The sequence below is a fragment of the Tursiops truncatus genome, chromosome 8 (assembly GCF_011762595.2).
Source record: "Tursiops truncatus isolate mTurTru1 chromosome 8, mTurTru1.mat.Y, whole genome shotgun sequence".
NCBI lineage: Eukaryota > Metazoa > Chordata > Mammalia > Artiodactyla > Delphinidae > Tursiops > Tursiops truncatus.
This window is the reverse complement of record NC_047041.1, coordinates 96,811,999-96,835,390: the sequence shown is the minus strand read 5'-3', so window position 1 is coordinate 96,835,390 and position 23,392 is coordinate 96,811,999. Positions and strand designations below refer to the sequence as shown.

The 23,392-nt window shown below is 44.5% G+C and overlaps 1 protein-coding gene, 1 long non-coding RNA gene and 1 pseudogene across 2 annotated transcripts; 2 read left to right on the top strand and 1 right to left on the bottom strand.

Moving 5' to 3' along the window:
* Nucleotides 1–512: 512 nt before the first annotated feature.
* On the bottom strand, nt 513–2,503 carry LOC141279281 (uncharacterized). Its single transcript, XR_012333252.1, has 3 exons — nt 1,570–2,503; nt 1,066–1,218; nt 513–572 (listed from the first exon to the last, which is right to left on the bottom strand). It is a non-coding gene; the product is annotated as an uncharacterized lncRNA (long non-coding RNA).
* Nucleotides 2,504–6,380: 3,877 nt separating this feature from the next.
* LOC141279280 (olfactory receptor 5P55-like) lies at nt 6,381–7,336 on the top strand (annotated as a pseudogene).
* A 1,769-nt stretch (nt 7,337–9,105) lies between these two features.
* LOC101329038 (olfactory receptor 5J3-like) lies at nt 9,106–23,063 on the top strand. Its single transcript, XM_019947792.2, is given in 4 exon segments — nt 9,106–9,210; nt 9,343–9,377; nt 22,120–22,209; nt 22,211–23,063. Coding segments are annotated over 4 exon segments (1,083 nt in total).
* The last annotated feature ends 329 nt before the right edge of the window (nt 23,064–23,392 follow it).

Here is a 23,392-nt window from a genome sequence, read left to right as displayed (position 1 = left end):
GTTCCCACCAAATGTGTGGTCACTTTCTGAATCAGCCTCAACACAGAATCTTACAAATGGGGACCAGGACCCCCCTCACCTCTGTCGTTCTCCACCAGCATCCAATTCACGCAAGCGCTGGATCCGTTCGGGTTGCTAGTCAGAGTGTCTCAAACTCTAACCAGAATAGGAATCAACTGTGAATCTTGTTAAAATGCAGATCTGATTCAGGAGGAGGGCTGGGAGGAACCAGACTCTGCGTTTCTAAGGAGCACCCTGTGATGCTACAGGTGCGCATCTCTCTTTGGTAACCAGGTGCTAAAGATCAGTGACCACAGCTTGTGAATATCAGTGCCATCTGGCCAGGAGGGAAAAAAAATGAAGCAAGAGAAAACCAGGCAGCGTCCCTTTGAGAACCACAAATTTTCTTCTCCCCCAAAAAGGAAATGTAGGAAAGTCCAGCAAGGCTGCGAGTTCTCTGCATGAAAACCAAGTCAGAGGTTTGCACACTAATATTTTTATTGGAGGTTTCATGGCTCTGGATTCCAAATTGTTTTAACCCAAAGTTGCTTCAAGATAGGCGCTGTTGGTAACTGTAGAAGAGAAGCAATAACTTAAATATCCCTCATTAGGAGACTTCTTAAAAGAGAGGTTCATGAAATATCTTTTGGGGGAAAAAATGAGCAGCATTTAATCACTGACATTGAAAGATCTCCAAAATAGGTTGTTTAAAAAGAAAAACAAGATGCAGAACAATGTTTATAGTTTGCTACCATTTGTATCTTTTAAAAGAGAAAGGAGGGTATATACGTACACGTATTGCTCATGTAAGCAATGACTAACAACAGAAAAATACACAGGAAACTGGTAGCTTCTGAGGAAGAGAGGTGAGTGACTGGGGAATCAGAAGGGGCAGGATGGGAGGACTTATTTTCAGTGTAGTCCCTTCTGAATTTTGTGCCATAGAAACACAGTTCCACTCAAAAACAAAAACTAAAATTGAAAGACAATCCCCTTGTTCTTATTTCTATACCTCCACCCACCCAAAAATTCAATGAAATTGAATCACTCAACATTTTCACGTACCCGCTTGGTGAGTCCCCAGCTGAGTTAGTTCTCAGAACAAGGATCAGAGTAGCATTGCCTTGTGTCATTGCTGGGGAGACCGTGAAAGGTGTGCGCTCAGTCTGGATGCTCTGGGGGTCCTGATTTCCCTTCTGGAAACCAAGAGACCTGCCACTGAGGTCAAGAATTGACAGTCTGAGTCCTCTGCAGGTGGCAGAAATTCTGCACACCTGGATCACCCTCGGAGGCTGGGTGAACGGTGAGAGTTTAGGATCCTCCTATAATTGGATGGCTGCGCTAGAATCTGTGACTGGAAACCAGGTGGGAGAACAATTACTTCCTTTAAAAAGTCCTCTTATACGGACCTCATACTATACTTAGGACATGTTCTGTTCTCCCGAGTTATTTCTGGTTTAGACATCTGATTCAGGCTGCCTGAACTATTGGGTCTCACTGTTCTTCTCTGGTTACCCTATATGATCTCTTGATTCTCATTAAGTAATTTCCCTAGCTCGTGTTACTTACCTTCTTTCCTGAGGCTATGATTCCCTCCGATGAAGAGGGGGTTATGCCAGTTGCTCTCCCTAGAGCCATCCAGCTTCAAATATCAGTTCATCCATTTGGGACCTCAGGCAGGTTACTCACCTCTCAGATGAGGTCGGGATGGAGGGGAACACCTAGCCTGGAGAAGAGCACAGAGCAGAGGCTCAACAAATATTTGTTTCCTCCATCCTAATATGTCTTCCTCCCTCCACCATCACCCAGGATTATTATAAGCACCTCATTCTTTTCAAAGCACCTCTGTTTTTACCATCTCTGAATCCCAAAAGCCCAGCCAAGACTTGTCCTTTGCACTTTGATGAGTACGTAGGACCCAGCTTTCTCCAAGTGACTTGCCAGTGTCACATCACCAAGTGTGGAACTGGAACCATACCCCCATCGAGGAGCTCCCGGGAGAACTCCCTGAGCGCCACTCCTCAGGGAATTAGGTTCTCCAGGTTCTCAGTCCTGTGGCTCCTTCCTGTTTCTCCCCATCAGTACATTCAAATCCACAAGTATTTCAGCTCCCGCAATGTGCTGGGTTACAGGCAACTTTTTTTAATGTCCAGATCTTTTGTACATGGAAAGGATTATCTAAAACCGTTTATTAATTGATTATATCTTAATCTGTAAATTTATTTTTTGTGGATTTGTGATCTTTACTGGTTGATAAGTCTAAAAAGTTGACCACCAACTGGAGTGACACAGTCTCCAAACACTGTGTGACTAAAGTGAGCTGATACCTGAAACTCTTTGGTGGATTAACATCATAATAATAATAAAATTGAACGAGCATCTACATTGTCCTATGGTGAGAAATTGGCCTCACGGAATTGGGACCCTGAGATTCTCACTTTTTTTCCACTCTTTATTTTTCAAGTATTTTTCTACTGAGTTGTAAATTTGGAACTTAGTTTTTCCTAGGCCATTAAATGCAATTTCTAGTTTTTCTTAGGCCGTTAAATGCAATTTCTAAATATAATAAATTTAATTATATATCTAGTAATGTTTGTTAAAATTTAAAACAATCGGGGCTTCCCTGGTGGCGCAGTGGTTAAGAATTCTCCTGCCAATGCAGGGGACACGGGTTCGAGCCCTGGTCCGGGAAGATCCCACATGCCACGGAGCAACTAAACCCGTGCGCCACAACTACTGAGCCCACACACCACAACTACCGAAGCCCGTGTGCCTAGAGCCTGTGCTCCACAACAAGAGAAGCCACCACAATGAGAAGAAACTGCACCACAACAAATAGCCCCACTTGCCGCAACTAGAGAAAACCTGTGCTCAGCAACAAAGTCCCAACACTGCCAATGGTAAATAAATTAATTAATTTGAAAAAAACTTCTAAACAATCACACTTGATCTTTGGTTAATGCTTCCTTTGCCCAAAAATCTAACAGATTAAATTCCCCCAAATAACTTAAGTGCTGTTTAAAATCAAATTCTCTTAAATAATTCAAAGTAAAGTCACAAAAAGAAACCCTATAGGAGCAAATTCTCCTAAACATTTAAACACTATTTATAAAACATGATTGATTAAATGCTCTTAAACTTTTTAAACTACAATCACAAATTTAATGTACCTGATTTCCAAGCCCTTCAACTGCCTTCATAAACATTTAAACAACTCCTGAAAATTACTAAATCAAAATGTTTATTTTTGGTAAATCAAATGTTCTGCATTTTAGCAGAGTCTAATCGAACATAGATTTAGTTAATTCAGTTTAGCTAATCATTCTCCATATTTCAAGTCTAATTAACTAGACACTCTTAATTGTTTCAAGCACCTTAAATAGTATGCAGATGCAATATGTATATATTCAAATAGGTATTCAAGTTCATATTAAATAGTATAATTGTCACATAAACTTGTCATCTTACAAATAGATCCTACACGCAATTATCAATGCAGGGTGCAAAGCATACACCCATCTGAAAAGACACCCTGAGGCTCCCACAGCAACTGGAGTTACAAATGATTGTCCAAGATTCGAGATGAGCGTTGTGGAGTCAGTGATTTGGGCTACGACTTCAAGACTGGAAGAGGGGAACATGGGTCTTCCTCCCTCGAGTGTTCAGCGCATCCTTCATGTTAATCAGCTCCTGTAGTCAGGTTCTGCTGCTATAACAAGGTACCGCAGGCCCCAGCTTCCAGTGGTATTGAGTTTCACAACCCAGTGCATCATCTTTCAATTCTACTCTTACCTAATTCTTTTTTTTTTTTTGAACATTTTAGTTTAAAAGAATTTAGACTTACAGGGGAGATATAAACCTAGTACAGAGAGTTCCTGTCTACCCTTCATCCATCTTTCTCTACATGACCACAGTACAACTGTTGAAAATCAGAAATTAAAATTGGTGCAATAGGGTTAACTAAACTATAGGTTTTATTTAGATTTCATCCGTTTTTCCACTAATGTCCCTTTTTGTTGTTGTTCCAGTCTCTAAATCCAGGATACCACATTGTATTGAGTTGCTAAATTTTCTTAGTCTCCTCCAATCTGTGACAGTTTCCCGGTCATTCTTGTCATTTTTGCTGTTGGCAGTTTTGAGGCATACTGGTCAAGCATTGTGTGGAATGCTTCCCGACTTGGGTTTGTCTGATGTTTTCTCATGATTAGGTTGAAGCTATGGACTTCTTACCCAATTCTTATTCTCCAATGTTTGTCACCTGATTTGGGCAAGTGGAATTCCAAACTCACCCATCTGGGTAGTAACTAACCTCTTTGCAGCCTGATTTGCCTTGATAAGACTCTGTATGTTTTTTCTTTGGCCATGCCACGCGGCATGCGGGATCTTAGTTCCCTAACGAGGGATCAAACCCATGCCCCCAGCAGTGGAAGTGCAGAGTCTTAACCACTGGACCGCCAGGGAAGTCTACTGAGGGCCAACATTGTGCCAGTCCCTGGAGATACAGCAATGAACAGAATTGACAAAAATGCCTGGCTTCACGGTTCGTGCATCCTAATGTCAGGGTAGAGATCATAAACTAATCAGTCATGCATATATAGCATGTTAGGAGGGAATCAGTCCTACGAGGAAAAAAAGATCAAACCGAGAAGGGGAATAGTGAGTGCTGGAGTAGGAGAGAGTTTCCTTTAAATAGGGTGCTTAGGAAGGGCTGCACAAGCAGGTGACATTTGACCCACAGCTTAAAGGAGTAGAGAGAAGGAGCCATGTGGCAGCTAACTGAAGCAAAGCGAGGGTAGGGGCCAGTGAGCACAGAGGTCCTGACTCATGCCTGGCGTGTCCTAAGAGGAGTAAGGAGAGACGTGTAGCTAGAGCAGGGTTAGGGAGAGTGGGGAGAGGAGGAGAAGAGGCCAGAGAGGTGAAGAGGGTGTCAGAGTAGTGGTCAGCCTAGCAGAGTGGGCTTTGAGGGCCACCGCGAGGGTTCTGACTTTCAGGTGTTAACAGAATCACCCTGGCTGCTCCTCATGAGAAAGAAACAAGACACCAGCTAAGACCAGTTGCAATAACCCAAGCAAGATAGGATGGCGCCTCTCAAAAGAGGGTGAGAAACCAGTATACCTTTTGAAGGTAGAGCCAAAATGATTTGCTGAGGGATTCGATGAGGGGTCGTGGGGGAAAAAGGTCAAAAATGGCTAGAAGGTTTTGGCCAAAACAACCGAAAGGATTGAGTTGACATTACCTGAGTGGGAAGACCTTCTTATCTAATTATAGTTAATTTATATTCATTCATTGACATGAGGCACTGTGATAGATATCAGGGCACAAATTATTGAGATATTAAGTAACTCTCCTCCTACTAGGAGTAAAAAAATGCAATAGGAAAGATGGATGGGCATTTTTTAAAATTTTTATTGGAGTATAGTTGATTTACAATATTGTGTTAGTTTCTGATGTACAACAAAGTGAATCAGTTATATATATGTGTGTGTATATATATATATATATATATCCCCACTCTTTTTTAGGTTCTTTTCCCACATAGGTCATTGCAGAGTATTGAGTAGAGTTCCCTGTGCTATACAGTAGGTCCTTATTAGTTATCTATTTTATATATAGTAGTGTGTATATGTCAATCCCAATCTTGCAATTTATCCTTCCCTTTCCCTTTCCCCCCGGTAACCGTAAGTTTGTTTTCTACATCTATGACTCTATTTCTGTTTTGTAAGTAAGTTCATTTGTTTCGTTTTCTTTTACATTGCACATATAAGCGATATCATATAGTATTTGTCCTTCTCTGACTTCCTTCACTTGGTATGATAATCTCTAGGTCCATCCATGTTGCTACAAAAGGCATTATTTCATTCTTTTTTATGGCTGAGTAATATTGGATGGGCTTTATGTTAAAATATGGTGTTATTAATTCAACTAAAGGAGTATTTGTGAAATCCAGGGGAGAGAGGAAGGGAACAGACCTCTAAGCTGGATTTGGAGAGACCCAAGGACATTCCAAGAAGAAAATGTTGAATTTGTGAAGACACCGACATCTGCAATAACATTGTATGTTTGTAGAAGTAAGTTTTTCAGAATTGCTAGAGGGTAAACTGAGAGCAGGGGAGCATGGAGGTGTTTCAAAGAGAACATCTAGCAGATTAAAGAATTTAGACATTATCCTAAGAGAGACAGGGAACACTTAGCACGCAAGCATGATTGTGACATCATGGGATTGCTGTGGGATTTCGAGAACAATCTACCACTCAGAGATACACGTGACTTTTCACTTGTAGTAGATGTTAAAGGCTACCTCTTTGATGAGAATGTTATTGTTTCTCCATTCTTGTTTCTCCTCCTCTTCTTCATTGTCATGTGAGAAACATACCAGTTCAATGGCCTGGGGTCAGAAGCACACCACAGTGAAGGGATTCATCCTGCTGGGCCTCACAAATAGCACAGACCAAAAGCAACTCAACTCCTCTTTGCCATCTTCCTGCTGATCTACTCTGTGATTCTGGTGGGCAACCTGGGCCTGATAGATGTGATCCACGCCAGTGCCACCCTCCACACCCCCATGTACTTCCTCCTGGGTGTGCTTTCCTTCCTTGACATCTGCAGTGCCTCCGTGTTCACTCCCAGGCTGCTGATCAACTTCGTCACCACTGACCAGTCCATCTCCTTCGTGGGCTGTGTGGTCCAGACGGCCCTCATGATCCTCCATGGCACAGGGGAGTGTCTGCTTCTGGCCATGATGGCCTATGACCAATTCGTGGCCATCTGCCCCCCTCTCCTCTACCACACCCTCATGTCCAAGCGTTTGTGTGTCTGGCTGGTGGTGGTCACCTATGCTGCTGGGGTGTTCATTTCAGCTGTTCAGACAGGGAATGCCTTCATCTTGCCCTACTGTGGTCCCAACATCATTGATCACTACTTCTGTGATATCCACCCCGCCATGCTCCAACTGGCCTGCTCAGAGACAACCATGGCCAATGTCATCTTGCTCGTCTTTTCTGCCTTGGTCACTGTCCCCACAATCTCAGTCATCTTGGTCTCGAATGCCTACATCCTGGTCACAATCTGTAGGATGAGGTCCTTGGAGGCCCAGCGCAAGGCCCTCTCCACCTGTGCCTCCCACCTCACTGCCCTCTCCTTTTTCTATGGGTCTGTGCTCCTTGTATATGTCCAATCCAACCCTGAAAGTGCCTCGGCCTGTAACAAGATCCTCTTTGTGTTCTACACCATTGTGTTCCCCATGCTGAACCCAATGGTCTACAGGCTAAAGAATAAATATGTCAAGGTCTCTGCACAAGTTAGGGTCCTTAAGCTAAGCAGAAAAGTAATTTGTTAGAAAAGTATCTGGTAGCCCATAAGATAGAAGAGAAGCCTAGAGAACCCAGCCGGGACAAGAACCAAGAGAGGCAAGGCACAGCTAAGAGCCTGCCACAAGAGTAGTCTGTGCAGGATAGCACCATAGGAAGCACCACCTCTGGGCACTCTCCATGGCTGCAGCTAGCACTGCTGCCCCAAGCTTTCAACACAACTCAGCTGCTGGACACAGCCACCTGCACTAGCCACCACACCCCCCCTCTATAGCATCCAGCTGTGTATCATCTCTAACTGATCCCAGACCTTCCCATCATTCCCTGAAGCTCAAGTCCTAAGCAGGAGCATTCACCTGTCTGGCAACGTAGCTATTCCACATCTCTTGATATATTAACTACATCCAGCATGGATATCTTACATCCACTGAGCTCCTACATCCACATTTCTGTTGTACAAAGCCCTGGGAGGTGGAAATAGGACCTTCTTTCACTTCAGAAGTGGGAGCTAGATTCTATATTCTTCCCGTCTTGAGAGTTCCCACATATGGAAAGGACCATTGAATGCCAGACAGTGAAAATGACATATTTCAACAGGAGAAACTTTCCCTACAAGGCTCTACAGGGAATGTTGCCTTTCTGAATACATGATGTTGGAGAAATAATGCATGTGGTGTTTGAGTATAGGGAGGAGGCAGTAGTCACTCGACTTTGTGGGAGAGCGCGGAGGCTCCAATTGGCCAGGGCCCAAAATGTGCTCTGAAGCAGTCATGAGCTATTATTTCTATGTAAATGGCCAATTAAACAAAATTAAAGGCTGAAAGACCATACAGCTTTCTTCAATCAAAATCAAATTACCTTTATGTTTTTAGACAAAACCCTACTTGTATCGTAACAGAAATCAGTCTTACTAATTTAAGAGTGGGGAAAAGGAGGTGGAATGTATTGTGAAACCCAGATGTCAACTGAGGTTCAGTATCTTTTGGGGATTCAAATAAAATTGGCTTGAACCCTGTTCCATGTATGCTAGTGTCCCCACATCCCTGCCAACCTGGGAATCCTAGGTAACAGGAGATGGGTTGCAAATGTGTTTTATGCTTTGCCTGGTTACCTCTAACTCTGAGTTCCCTAATCCACTGAATTACTTCAGTTTATGAATCAGCCAGGGAGGGCGAAAAAGCATGGGATTAAGAATGTGGATGCGGCTTCCCTGGTGGTGCAGTGGTTGAGAGTCCGCCTGCCGATGCAGGGGACACGGGTTCGTGCCCCGGTCCGGGAGGGTCCCACATGCCGCGGAGCCGCTGAGCCTGCGCGCACGGAGCCTGTGCTCCACAACGGGAGAGGCTACAACAATGAGAGGCCCACGTACCACAAAAAAAAAAAGAATGTGGATGATATAAATGGGGAAGAGGGAAAAACAAAACCTGACCATCTTAGATCCTGATGGGGAAGAAAAAAGGGGAGCATAGGCAGGTTGGGTTAAGGGCAATACAGCTGGGCTTGAGGCCTGTGAAGAAGACAAAGAAGCAGTTACATCTCCAGCAGATAAATCATTCACCTGTAACTTCACAGATGCCAAGGTGAAACTTCTTCCTAGAAAACTAATTAATCCATGGGTGAACCCGTTGATCAATGCTTAGTGACGATATTGGAATCACCTCCCGGCTTTATGTACAGGTTTGAGGTCATTTTTCTTAACATACTGTACTAGGCTTCTCCAGAGAAGCAGAACCAACGGGATATATATGGATAGATAGATATAAGAGGAGATTTATTATAGGAATTGGCTGGCGCAGTTATGGAGGCTGAGATCCGCAATCTGCCGTCTGCAAGCTGGAGGACTAGGAAAGACAGTGCTGGAATTCAGTCTGAACAAAAGCCTAAAAACCAGGGGGCTATCGACGTAAGTTGTGGTGAGATTCTGAAGCCTCGGGAACCAAGATCAGCAATATCTGAGGGCAGGAGAAGATGGAGGTCCCACAGTTCAAATAAAAACAGCAAAGTCACCCTTCCTCGGCCTTCTTGTTTTATTCAGGCGCTCTACCGACTGGAGGATGCCCACCCGCATTGGTGAGGACCATCTTCTTTACTCAGCCTTCCAATTCAAATGCTAATCTCTTCTGGAAACCCCTCACAGACACACTGGGAAGTGTTCTCCAACTATCTGTGCATCCTTTTGTCCGGCCAAGTTGGCACATAAAATTAACCGTCACACATGCTAAGGCTAGAGCAGGCTCCAGCCGGTCCCCTACCACCTCCGCAATACTCCATCTCAGACTCAGGAAGTTAGGAACTGCAGTCTTTTCATGAAAATAAGCCATTTGCTTAATTAGAAAGTTTTCTTTAAATAATAATTTCCCTTAGGGCCAAGGAGATGCAGAGGACCAGGAAACGGAGAAGGGGAGGAGCCAACCCCTCCTTCACTGCCCTGGTAAGCTCAGACTCTGCTTCCTAACTTCACCAGTTCCTGAGCACATGTTGCCAACAGCCCTAGGCAACCTAGTCACAGACTAAGAAGTGAACAGGTTCCCCCAAAATTGATAGGTGAGTAGCCTAAGAGGAATGGAGGGAAGACAAGGCAGAGGTGTGAGCGCAGGAGCAGCTGGTGACATGGCAAAGTTTCCCCAGAGAGACCAGGCATCCAATTCCTTCAGCCCCCCACATACTGCCCTCTCCAAATGGAACCCAGCCCTCTCCTCCCCTCTCCCTTCACCTAAAACCATCTGGCATAGAACCCAATAGGAGTCATTGGAATGTTGGTTCGAAATTAAGTCAAAGTGTTACCTCTCTCAAGAGCATTTGAATTAAATTTTTATTTACACATCTTTAGAGCACCCAGAGCCCAGCCAGTACCTGAACATCTAGAACTTTCCATTGGGTGGAAGTGAAGCCAAAGGTAGGGGCAGATCAAGCCACAGGTGCTAAAAGGAAGACTGGTCTGTGGTCCCAGAGAGGCAGCCAAAGCACTGGGCTACAATGGATCACAGTCCAAGCAAACAGTCAGTGTTGAATGAGTGTTTACTGTTACCAATGACTGGCTCCAGCACCTGAGAAAAATTGGTCAGCCTTGCTGGGCCTCAGGTCTGTCCTATGTAGAATAGAGATGATCCCTAAAATCTCCTGTTTACAGATGGAAAGGGGGGATAAATCACTTTGAATCTCCTGGATGTTCATCTTGTTCTCAAGGGTCTCAAACTCATTTAAACTAACCCTAAAAGTCTTTGGGGGAGGGACATTGTAATGAAGTGGGGAGTCGGCCCTGGCACTGTGATCTTCGGTGGAAAACTCAAGCTCTCCAGCGGCTGATAACTTCACTCACCAAGCGTAATGTCTCTCCAGACATCACTTCCAGGGACAACTTGGGGCAGGATGGAAGGAGCCAAAATTAGATAAGACAGGGGCCTTCCCTTGGAGGAAGAATCCAAGACAGTCTAAGGGCACCTCCAACTGGAGCTGGCCAGAGGAAACTAGTATCTAAAGGAGAGGGAGATGGACAGATATCCTTCAGAAGATTCATGGATCCCGCTAGGGTGTGGCCACCCTGCCTTCTCCACAGGATCCTGAATGCTGTCCACACCCCCCACCAGTGTCACAGACCCCGTTTCATCCTTACCCTCTCCGAGACCTCAGAGAAACTGGCCAGTCCCAAGAAGCTGAGCTAGATGGGAAGCAAGCCTGGCTCATAGGCAGTGTGTGGATAAGCTCTGTAAAGATGAATTTGTTCCATGGAGGGGTACCAGTCAATCTCAGACCCCATTCTTCTACTCTAAGATGCTCATAAAGTAGGATGTTTGCTAACTTGAGAGACTGAAGTTTCAAGGCCAGCCCTCCAGAGTCATTATCACCCAGAAAACTCTATGCCCAGGAAACACCGTGTCTGTGTCTGAAGCAGGACCTCAGGGTCTGAACAGTGAAGCTTCCCTTGGGTGTTACTGTTGCATCCAACAGACAGTTTGCTGTTCTACTCACATGCTCTTTGAAGCTCAAAGCTGCAATTCTTTATAAAAGTGACCCAATCACTCAATTTACAAAGTTGTCAGTAAACAAGTGACGTGAGCAAAACAGGCAGGCTCTCAAACTGTGCCCTAGAAGACCAAAGCAAGAAGGAAGACCAGAGACAGAGGTGAGGACTTACGGGCAGGATGGGATGTTTAAAATTTCTTAGCGGTTCCTATCTGACATCGCTGCCTTCATGCCTCTCCCCCTTCTGACTTCCACAGTCACAAGACTTGGGCTCAGACATTCAGCCCAAATGTGGGTCGCTGCCCTGGCAGCCCCAGCACTGAGTCTCCACAGTGGAGCTGCTGGGGGAAGCCAGAGTTTTCCCTCAGTGTGATCACCATAACCCATGGTTAACGCCAACTCACTTGCCGTGCTCGCCCCTCATGTCCTCTTCCCCAGGCTTAGCCGTCACTGAGAAATCCCATGTTCCTAAATACAACCCAGACCTACTGGGTAATGAATCTACCTCCTTAGCCACCCAATCACTCTCCCAAATTTCCTTCTTTCTCTTTCCCTATGAACCAGAAATCCTGAGACAGAAGATTGTAGATTCATGAGAGCATAAGGTGAAACAGAAGCTACGTGGGTCATGGAATCAGACAGGACTGGTGTCTGAGTCTGGTTTTGCCATGTACAATCTAGCTTAATTTGTAAACAAGAACGTTGTGTAAAGATTAAATACTTATATGGCAAAGGCTTAGCATATAGCATGGTTTAGAGTAGATGATCACCTGATACCAGCTTCCCCACTTCTTCTAGGATTATTTATTCTGGGCATTAAAAGGGCATTGGCTGCTGGTATCAGTGATGTGGTCATGCAAAATAGCATCTTCATCTTGCTCTCCCGTGGCTCCAGCACCGTTCATCAGTACTTCTGCGACCTCTGCCTCTCTGCCTAACCTCCAACTTACCTGTGCTGACCTTGCCAAGGCTGAGGCCATCCCCTTCCATTGTTCTGCTTACCCTCTCCATTGTCACTGTCATCCTAGTCATGACCAGAAGGATGCATCCCCTGAAAGCCCAAAGCAAAGCTCCCTCCATCCGTGACTTTCATCTTACTGTCATCTCCCTCTTCAATGGCACCATCGTGTTCATATAGGCTCAGCCAGCTCTTGGAGTCTCAAGACAATGGGCTAAACCCTGAGGTCCTGTAGCAGGACAGAGCCGAGACAAGTACTCAGATCCTGCAGAGCACGGTAACTCTACACCAAGGACGAGTCAAAGGCCAAATACCAGGAGAAGAACGATAAGAGTTCAAAACCCAGGTCAAGATAAGAAAGGCAGCATCATGAGTGAAATCAGGGTCAGACACAAAGTTAGACCAATAGGTGGTACCCTTGGGGGCAAGACAAATATCAGATTCCTTGTCCTTAAGGCCATTGGAAGTCAAACCTAACGTGTGAGGAGCCAGACTCAGAAAGGGGTATTTCAGATCCCTCCAGACTCCTGCTTACGTACAAAATATGTTTGGAGTTAAGCTTCTTTTAAAGACCCATCCTCTCCTATTCTGGCACCTGACCTTGACCTCTCCTCCACAGCTTTATTGCCCCTGATAAGAGACAGTGGCCAAAGACAGCACTTCAGAGGCTGCAGTGAAGCGTACGCTGTCCCAGCACCTGTTTCCTCACCAGCCTCCTTTATTCATGAGCTCTCCACTCCCAGGACAGCGTACAAACACAAGCACATTTGTCACTGGGACGGTGCTGAATTATTCCCACAGAGTTACATTCCTACAAACTCTGCTCACCGTTGCTATCTGGCTGTGTATCTCGCTTCCCCAACTGAACTGCAGGCTCTCTGAAGCAGGAACCAAAGCTCGTATTTCATTTCATCCCCCACTGAGCCTAGCACAGTGCTGGGTAGTTAATCAGGGCATATTAATTAAGGCATATGTATTTATATATATTTCACCTCTTCCTCTTTGGATTTTCGGCTTTTAGACAGCAGAAGATAAAAAGAATACCAGTTGTCGTTATTCTATAAGGCTCGGGACTTTATGAAACAGTCTGCTCCCTGAAGGAGGCATTTGCCCAATAACGATCATTCATAGCTAATATTTATTGAACATATATTATGTGCCAAGAATTCTGGGAGGCACCACATACACACTATTTCATTTAACCCTCATAACAATTCTATGAGTAGATTATGCCTATTTCACAGATGAGAAAACTGAGAGTCCAAGAAACCTAGGGTCAAATATAGTTCAATGGCAGATCCAGGTCCAGCTGATTCCAAAGCCTACGCTCTACTCGAATGTCTAAAACCCCTTGGGTTTTTGCAGAAAATTATACAAGCTTACATTTCTACTGCTTCCAAAAAATCCAGAGAACTTCTCCCTATTTCCCACCAAGGCCCAGCTTTTCTATTAATCCCATAGAGTCTTGACTCCTACCAGGAGTTTTCAGTTCCTACAGAGCACCTGAAGAGCCACTTGGAAGAGGAAAAAAGAAATGGGACAGAAGGGGCAGGAAAAATTAGGAAATGAAAGGGCCCTTGGTGCCACTGCTCTGGCCCCACTCCTTTTGCCACAAAAGAAAGCCCCAATTTCCTAAGCCAGTTACCTCTCCGTCATCCCCTTCCTGAGTTCCATCTTAATGCTAGTGTAGAGTTTCTTCGTGAGTCACAACAAATAATGAAGCCACTTTTTCTTCCAAGGCAAGTCCACGCTGGTTTCAAGAGTGGACAAGCAGTGATTCACTGATTGAATCATAAATGGGGAGCTTGGAGAAGGAGTGACGTTGCTTAAAGTAGCATCTCTCCCCCAAATCAGAGAAGGGTCTACTGAACCAGGACCTCAATTTTTCCTTGTGCAAAAGGAAGTATTTAGAAAATATGATCTAAGGAAGGTCACTTCCAGTCCTGATATCCACATGAAATCTGAACCCACTTGGCAGTACCAACGAACCTTCGTATTGATAAAACATATACTGATGGGGTAACCTGCCTTACAGGTAATGTAACTCTGCTTTTCTTCTCAATTATCAGGTGGCCAAAACAGAAAACAAAATGGCTCCCCCAAAAACAGGAAGCAAAATGTTCCCAAGTCACCCTGGGTAAAGAATGGATTGTCAATTGGTAACTCTTTGAAACACCACCAGAAAACCTGTTTCTCGACCAAAGCTAAGTTTATTAGACTTACTATAATAAGAGAGAATACAGAATCTTAGTAGTTCTCAATAGGAGGAAATCAATGGAAAATATTTATAGATTTGGGGGGTCTGGATTCAAGGGGTTTGAGGTGGATCTTCCACCTCAAGGAGCAGATCAGGACGCTGGACAAAGTCTGTGACGTTATAGTTTAGGATTGACAGAAGGGGGAAGGGCCTGAAAGCAAATCTTGGTAAGTAAACTGTTTGTTGAGAAAATTCTTTACCCAAGTGAGTGATCTATTGTCTTAATAGGAGAGATGTTTGCCTAGAGAAGCAAACTATTTGTTCAGATAAATTGGCCTGCAGGAACTTCATGAAGCAAACAGTGAAGTTATTTATTGGTTTACAATCACATCTTCCTAGGCCTGAATTTCTGGGAACAATCAGGTAAGTCATGTTGCCAAATAGGAAGTCTCAGCTCTCAGTCCCAATAGATAAACTATGTGGATAGAGATGATCTCCAAGCTCAAATTCATTTTTTTTTAAGCTACCATGAGACTCTATTCTGTTCCCATGGAAACTGAACTTCATCACCTCACTTCCTCCCACCAGTGACATTAAGCCTAGGCTCTAATGCTGTGTGTTTCTCCCATCTCACCCCACAAAGTGAGCAGAGATAGTTAATAGAGAACTAGTTTCAGCTGAAGAAGTGCTCATATCACTTGTCAATCAGGCTTGAAAGAATGGGGTTGTATAGAACCTGCTACTAACAACTAGAACCTCCTCATGTTAAAAAAATGAATTGTCATACATGAGTCATGGGGACGTAATGCACAGCATGGTGACTACAGTTAAGGATACTGTCTTGCATATTTGAAAGTTGCTAAGAGAGTAGATCTTAAACATTCTCATCACAAGAAAAAAATTGTAACTACGTATGGTGACAGATGTTAACTAGACTTCTTGTGACCATTTCTCAGTATATACAAATATTAAATCATTATGTTGTACCCCTAAAACTAATAGAATGTTGTATGTCAATATATCTCAATAAAAAACGTTTTTAACTAAAAGTCAAAACAGTTTTAGAAAATTGCCTTAGGTCAGTTAGCTAGATGCTAGCTCAGTAAGTGTGAAGAAAGGACTTCTCAGAGGAAACAGGAAGGAGCCTGGACCGAGAAGCATGGACCATCTGAATTAGGAGAGATGAGATAGAACTGGGGTTACAACCAAGAGAAGAAGTTTGCCCTGGAAGAAGCTATCAGGCAGCTCAGGCTGCTGCATTAACAGACAATACCCACATCTCATTGGCTCACAGCAGCAGAAAGTGTATTTCTCACTCGTGTTCACGTCTATCATGAGTCCGTCGTGCGTCTGCTCCTTTTCATTCCAAGATTCAGGCTCATGTAAGAGAAGCCCCTATAACCTGGACATGGCTGGTGTCATAGCAGAGGGAAGAGAGGGGATATGGGAGACCATGGGGTGGCTCCTGAGGCATGTATGCTCAGAGAGGGCACAAATCACGTCCATTCACACGCACGGGGCCACACCTAGTGATGCGGCCAAGCTTAATTTAAGTGAGGAAAGAGAATGGGTAAGAATTCTTATCCGAGAGCTCCAGGGAGGAGCACTGACTCTTAGGCATCAGAATAAAATGTAGCACATGAAGGAACACTGCATTCATGAGTAGAGGGCTGGCAGCATGAAGGGGGCATTTGCGGGACAGATGCATCAGACACCTCGTGCAGGTTGGGATGCAGTGCAAAGGTCAGAGGACTCAGCACTGTTTCACTGCGAGATTCAGCAGGTCTTCCCAAGTGAATAAACCCCCTCTTATCTGCAGGAAACTTGGGCAATCCAGTCGCTCACCTGCTGTGACTCTCTCCCAGATCTGTAGTCTAGGGACTGAATTTCTTTTACCCAAACAAGTCATTTGCTTAACAAGGCCTCTTGCTTTATGAGGTGATTTCCCCTGGGATTGTGGAAACCCGAGGTGCCAGAGTCCCCAAGGAGTGAGCCAGTGTCTTCCTTCCTGGCCTGGGAAAAGCAGTCTTTCTATACCGTTCTCAGTGGACTTGGCCCTCCAGCGCCCATACCTGAGGGTGTCTGTCAAAGTTATTTATAACAGTGAAAAGTTGGAAATACCTTATTGTCAACCCAGGGGGACAAGCAAATGATGCCACACATACACAATAAAAAACATGCAGTGATTAAGTACAATTATGTAGACTATTACTTATTGACTGATATAGGGAAATGCCCATGGCATGAGTGAGAAAGTAAATGACAGACTATCTTACGTAGTATAACTCTGTTTGATTCTGTTTATGGAAAATCATGGTCATGATCGCATTGAGAAATTTATAACACGAACACTCACCAATGTCCATTTTCTGTGGTGGCAGGATTTTAGATGTTGTTCTGCTCTCTTCTTGGTTCTTTTCTGTGTTGTTTAAATTTTTTACAACTAGCATGTGTTATTTTTACAAAGACAATAGAGCTATTTTGTAGGTGGGAAGAATTATGTTGTTTTTTTTTTAGGTGGAGAGATGTAGTTTCAATACTGTTAAGTGAATAAAGCAAATATGATATAATCCCATTATTGTATATTTACAGCAAATATACATGCTTGTTTCCCAGGGACATTCTGAGGATCAAAGGAAATAACAATTGGGGAAGCCACGTCTAGACCATCCAAGAGGGCACATACGTTGATGTCATTATCACTTTCACTCACTTCTTGTGAGACCTGGGGATTATGTGGACTCATGCCCCTGTGCACATCTCGGCCTTTTGAGTCTCAGTAACCTGAAGACAGGCCCACCAGAGATGGACACTGTAAATGAAGAGCATCTGTCCTGGCATTTAATGGAGAATTCCTGCTCCTCACGGGTTCCCAGACAACCCTCCCCAAGACCTCTCCAGCATACCTTGGAGAAAACCTGCAGTTCTAGGACTGCTCCTGGGAGGACCAGTCACGAATTCCCACTGGCACAGTTCTTAACTCTAGGGGTCATGATGAAAAAAACTAGACGAAACTTAAGACGGGAGTCTTCCCAGCTTTGTTACAACTGGTTGAGAAGTTCTCTTGAGAAAGCTGGTCAGGGGCAATTAATGAAAAGGGGAGAGGAACACCCCAAGAGGTCTGCAAAAACAAGGCTCATCGATGGATGGTCTCTGCTCAACCACAGGTAAGCGGGCTGAGAGGTGGAATCCTAATACCAGTAAGGGCTTAGATTCCTTTATCCTCCCTTTCTCATGAACCATGCTCACACCATTCAAATCTGATCAGTCCCTTCACCGAGGTGACTGGGAAAAAATTGGAGCTCAGAAGCAGTGCACAGGAAGGTTGAAATTAATTTCCTTAGGGTTGTACCCAGGGACCTCTTGGCTTTTTATTTTATTTTTTTTAATATTTGGCTGCATCATGTCTTAATTGCGGCACGCAGGATCTACGTTAAGGCATGCGGGAATCTTTCCTTGTGGCGGGCAGGCTTCTCTCTAGTTGTGGCGCAAGGGTTCCAGAGCACGTGGGCTCTGTAGTTTGCAGCACGCAGGCTCTCTAGTTGAGGCACGCAGGCTCAGTAGGTGTGGTGCGCCGGCTTAGTTGCCCTGCGGCATGTGGGATCTTAGTTCCCTGACCAGAGATGGAACCAGCGTCCCCTGCATTGGAAAGCAGATTCTTTACCACCGGACCACCAGGGAAGTCCCAGGGGCCTCTTGGCTTTTACTGCTCACATTCTATCCTCTCTTTTTTTTTTTTTGCGGTACGCGGACCTCTCTCTGTTGTGGCCTCTCCCGTTGCGAAGCACAGGCTCCAGACGTGCAGGCTCAGCGGCCACGGGTCACGGGTCCAGCCGCTCCGTGAAATGTGGACCGGGGCACGAACCCGTGTCCCCCACATCGGCAGGCGGACTCTCAACCACTGCACCACCAGGAAAGCCCAAATGTTTATTTTTAAAAGCAAGGAATAAATAGTACCTGGACTAACCCTGGGGGTCTGAAAACTCCAGTTTCTTCACCCATTCACTAAAGCTCTTTCTATCAAAAGAAATGTATTTATTGGGAATTCCCTGGTGGTCCAGTGGTTAGGACTCCTCGCTTTCACTGCTGAGGGCACGGGTTCAATCCCTGGTCAGGGAACTAAGATCCCACAAGCCGTGCAGCATGGCCAAAATTTAAAAAAAAAAAATTTATGAAATTAGTTGAGACTCCAAACTACTGATCACTGTACTTTACACACAAATATCAAGGAATTAAAGTTATAGCCAAAAGTGGCAAGTTCCTGTGCCCAAGGCAAGAGCAGAGGTGTCAGAGAGAGAAGCAGAACCCATCCTTGGCTCTGTAAGGTATCCATGGGAACAGGAGATCTTCAGAAACTCTCAGGGACTTTCTCATCTTGAGATGACCTCCACCTTCATGAGCCGCCCCTCTTCTGACCTTGATAAGTCTTCTCTTTTCTTTCTTGTCAGGACACTTCATTCTCATTCATGTACTCTCATTGCCATGGCAGCCCCTCATCAACATCTTAGCAGAGGAACTGGAGGGGGCTGTCCTTCTGCTTTCTCATCCAGGAATTTATTACTGTGAATCCAGCTCCTCCAGGGTTCAATCACACCCATTGTTTCAGCCAACTCACCCCTTAACTCTATCAGTGTGCTAGAGATGAGTGAGCCAAGGTCATGGAATTATTGAAGAGACAGGCCAAGCAAAGCACCCCTGCCAGCTTCCTTCTGGTTTTCTCTGTGCTGAGGTCTTTAAGGACCACAATAACTAACATCTCTCCTCTCTATGCTAATTCTGAACCAATTAAGAGAGATGAGGTAGAAGAAACGCAGACAGAGAGCAAAATACCACCTGCATCACTGATGTAACTTGGTACTGCAGAACATGACTCATCCTTGTAAGTGGTCTTCTTAAAAATTAGACAGACAATGACCTAGTTTTAAGGTCTACATTACGGAGAAATAGAGCAGAGCAGAACCTGTGCTTCCAATGAGCAAAGCAGAGCTACCTGGGATAGCTCCAGAGTGCCTTATCCCAAACCCATTGATCACAAAAGGCATCCCTCCTCCAGGAGAAGAGGGGGTCAGGTGTATTACACAATGGATATCCCTCTTTAAGAAAGGAAACACCATGAGCAGAGAGGAAGCAACCCCACTGGTGCTCTCCATAGGTAAAATCTGTACATACTTTTTTATATTTCAAGAGGCTGAGTTGCCAATAGATACTGATAGCACAAAGCCCTATTACCAGCTTTGATCAGACGCCACTTATTTCTAGCTATCCTGAGATACTCTGAAGAGGCCCTACCTTATTCCTCCTTTGTTCCCAGCCTCATCCAGATGATACAGAATTCCAAACATTTAACAACCAGAACGCCATGGGCACCAATCAGAACAGATGCTCCAACAATCAGAACCTACACTCAACCAATCAGAACTGATGTCCAACCAATGATGTCCAACCAACGACAGAAGGCCCTGGCCAGTATCCCATACAAGGGCTTCCCCTCCGAACAGCAGCCTTGGTTATCTGAAAACCTAAAAAGCGAGGATGCTTAGAGGCAAATTCTTGGGAGCATGACAACAGCTGAGAAAACTTACATAAACATGCGGGCTCCTCTGGGGAGGTTAGGTGTGTGAACACTCTGACCTGTGCTCTCTGGTGAAAGAGTTCACCTCCAGTTCAGAACCATGCCCTGCACTGGACCCCAATACCACAAATCTGGCATGTCCTACTGCCTTGTTATTTATAGCTAAAACACAAGACTTTGGTTCTTTGGTCATGGTTTTGTTGAACTGGAGTTTTCATATTTAATGTAGCTGCCTATTCTCCCATACAAATATTTTTCTTAGTTAGTGGTAACTAATAAATGACTTTGTTTTAATTTATTGCATTTAATTTTCTCCCCTTGGATTATTAGCTCTGTCAATAGAGAGAGATCTGAAAGCCCAGCCTCAGGGATTTCCCTGGCGGTCCAGTGGTTAAGACTCTGCACTTCCACTGCTCCCTGGTCAGGGAAATAAGATCTCACATGCCATGTGGCATGGCCAAAAAAAAAAAAAGAAAGCCCAGTCTCCTGACAACTGCTCAGGAGGCCTGTACCAATAGCCAGGAGTGTCCCCAGCTGGGTGTATTAGTGTCCTAGGGCTGCTGTAACAAAGTACCACAAATTATGTGACTTAAAACAAGAAAAATACACTCCCTCGTAGTTCTGGAGGCTGCAAGTTCAAAATGAAGGTGTTGGCAGAGATGTGCTCCCTCAGAAGCTTCAAGGGCTGGATGTTTCCTTGTCTCTCTGGCTCCCAGAAGCCCCAGACATCCTTGGCTTGCAGCATCACTCCAACCTCTGCTTCTGTCTTCACATGGCCATCTTGCCTCTGTATCCATGTCTTCACATGGCATTCTCCCGTATCATCTCCTGTATCTCCATTTTCTTTTCTTATAAGAACACCAGTCATAGTGGATTGAGGGCTCACCCTAATCAAATATGATTCAACTTGATTACTTCTGCAAAGACCCTATTTACAAATAAGGTAACATTCACAGGTACCAGGGGTTAGGACTTCAACAAATCTTCCTGAAAGATACAATTCAACCTACAACACTGGGAGAAATCACTGCTCTACTGAGTCACCTTATATTAATGATGACATTAGGCTTGATTTCAATGTCCCTGGCCTTGGGGACTAGTACTGTTGGAGCCTTTGCCCCCAAATAAATAACAAATTAACACTTCCATGTATTCCCTCTCTGGACCAACATACCGGCCTCCAACACTCACTAGTGATGCCAGTTCTCCATGGAACAGGAAATTTGGGGAAGAGAAAATTATTATAACTATATAATAGACATATGATTGTTACTTGGACTGAGTTCTAATCCCACGTTCTTTATGTACTAGCTCTTTTACCTTGGACAAATTGATACTCTCACTAAATATAAATGGACATAATTTTTTATGTTCTATACATTTTTACAATTTATTTTATTGAAGTATAGTTGATTTACAATGTTGCATTAATTTCTGCTATATAGCAAACTGATTCAGTTATATGTATATATACATTCTTTTTCATACTCTTTTCCATTATAGTTTATCACGGGATATTGAATATAGTTCCCTGTGCTATACAGTAGGAACTTGTTGATTATTCATAGTTTGCATCTGCTAATCCCAAACTCCCAATCCATCCCTCCCCTTGCCCTGTCCCTCTTGGCAACCATAAGTTTGTTCTGTTTCATAGATAAGTTGATTTGTCATATTTTAGATTCCACATATAAGTGATATCATATATTATCTGTCTGTCTCTGTCTGATTTACTTCACTTAGTGTGATAATCTCTAAGTCCATCCATGTTGCTGCAAATGGCATTATTTCGTTCATTTTCATGTCTGAGTGGTATTCCATTGGATATATGTACCACATCTTCTTTATCCATTCCTCTGTCAATGGACATTTAGGTTGTTTCCATGTCTTGGCTATTGTGAATACTTAAATGGGCATAATATTTAAGTGAGAAAGTATTATGAAGTTTCAATAGCTGTTTAGGAAATGAGGTAGCACATGACTCAGAGTAGGTGATCAGTTCATGCCAGTGTCCCCTCCCCAGTTCCTCTAGCACTGCCCATTCTGGGGAATTAAAAGAGCTTCAGACACTGAATCCAGGGTCTGCCTCTAGGGTACAAGCATGTCTTACTTGGTGTCTCTGCAGTGACAGGGGCACTACAGCAAAGAACTGCACCTGCGTCACCTGGTTCCTCCTGCTGCGGCTCACAGAGCAGGCAGGGCTCAAGGGCATCCTCTGCACTCTTCCTGCTCATCTACTCAGTTACCCTCACAGACAACCTGGCCATGATCACCCTGATCCACGCAGACCCGCAGCTCCACACGCCCATGTACTTCTTGCTGAGTATCCTCTCCTTCATAGACTCCTCCTTCTCCACGTTAAACACCCCCAGGTTGCTGCAGAGCTTCCTCACCTCAAGCCAGTCCACCTCCTTTGCAGGCTGCCTGGTCCAGATGACCCTCATGACTCTCCACGGTACTGCTGGGTGTCTGCTCCTGGCCATTATGGCATATGACCGATTTGCTGCCATCTACCACCCTCTCCTCTACAAAATCAGCATGTCCCAACATCTGTGTGTCCAACTGGTGGCAGTCACCTATATGGCTTCTGTTGCCAATTCAGCTTTACTGACTGGGTACATCTTCAAGCCGCTCTACTGTGGCCCCCATATCATTAACCACTATGTCTGTGACATCCCCCTTGTGCTCCAACTTGCCTGTGCAGACGTTGCCAAGGCTGAGGCCATTGTCTTCTCATCTTCTGCCTTGATTATCCTCTTTACCATCATCATTATCCTGGTCTCTTATGCCTACAGCCTGGTGACTATCTGCAGGATGCGTTCCCTCAAGGCTTAGAGCAAAGCACTCTCCACCTGTGCCTCTCACCTCGCAGTCATCTGCGTCTTCTACGGCACCATCACCTTCATGTATGCTCAGGCAAGCTCTCACAGTTCCATGGAACAGAACGAGGTCGTGTCTGTCTTCTACACAGTGATCATCCCCATGCTGAACCCTCTGATCTACAGCCTGAGGAATAAAGATGTGAAGCCTGCTCTAAAGAGGGGATGCCTTGACATGCTGCCTTCCTAACAGAGAGTGGAACATTCTATCCTAAGCCATACCATGGTAGAGACAACATAAAACCTGAATAATATTAACACTTGGATAGAAGGAATTATGTGCCAGCACTATTTTAAATACCTTTCACTTATCAATCCATTTAATCTTCACAACAAGAGGTTGAAATAAATACTATTATTGTCCCTTAGGAATCTGAGGCACAGAGAGGCTGAGTAACTGGCTCAAGGTCACACAGCTAATAAGAAGCATAGTCAGAATTTGAATCCAGGCAGTCTGGCTCCAGAGACCATGTTTTCAACCCATACATTATATTGCCTTTTTCTGATAAGTGCATCTTA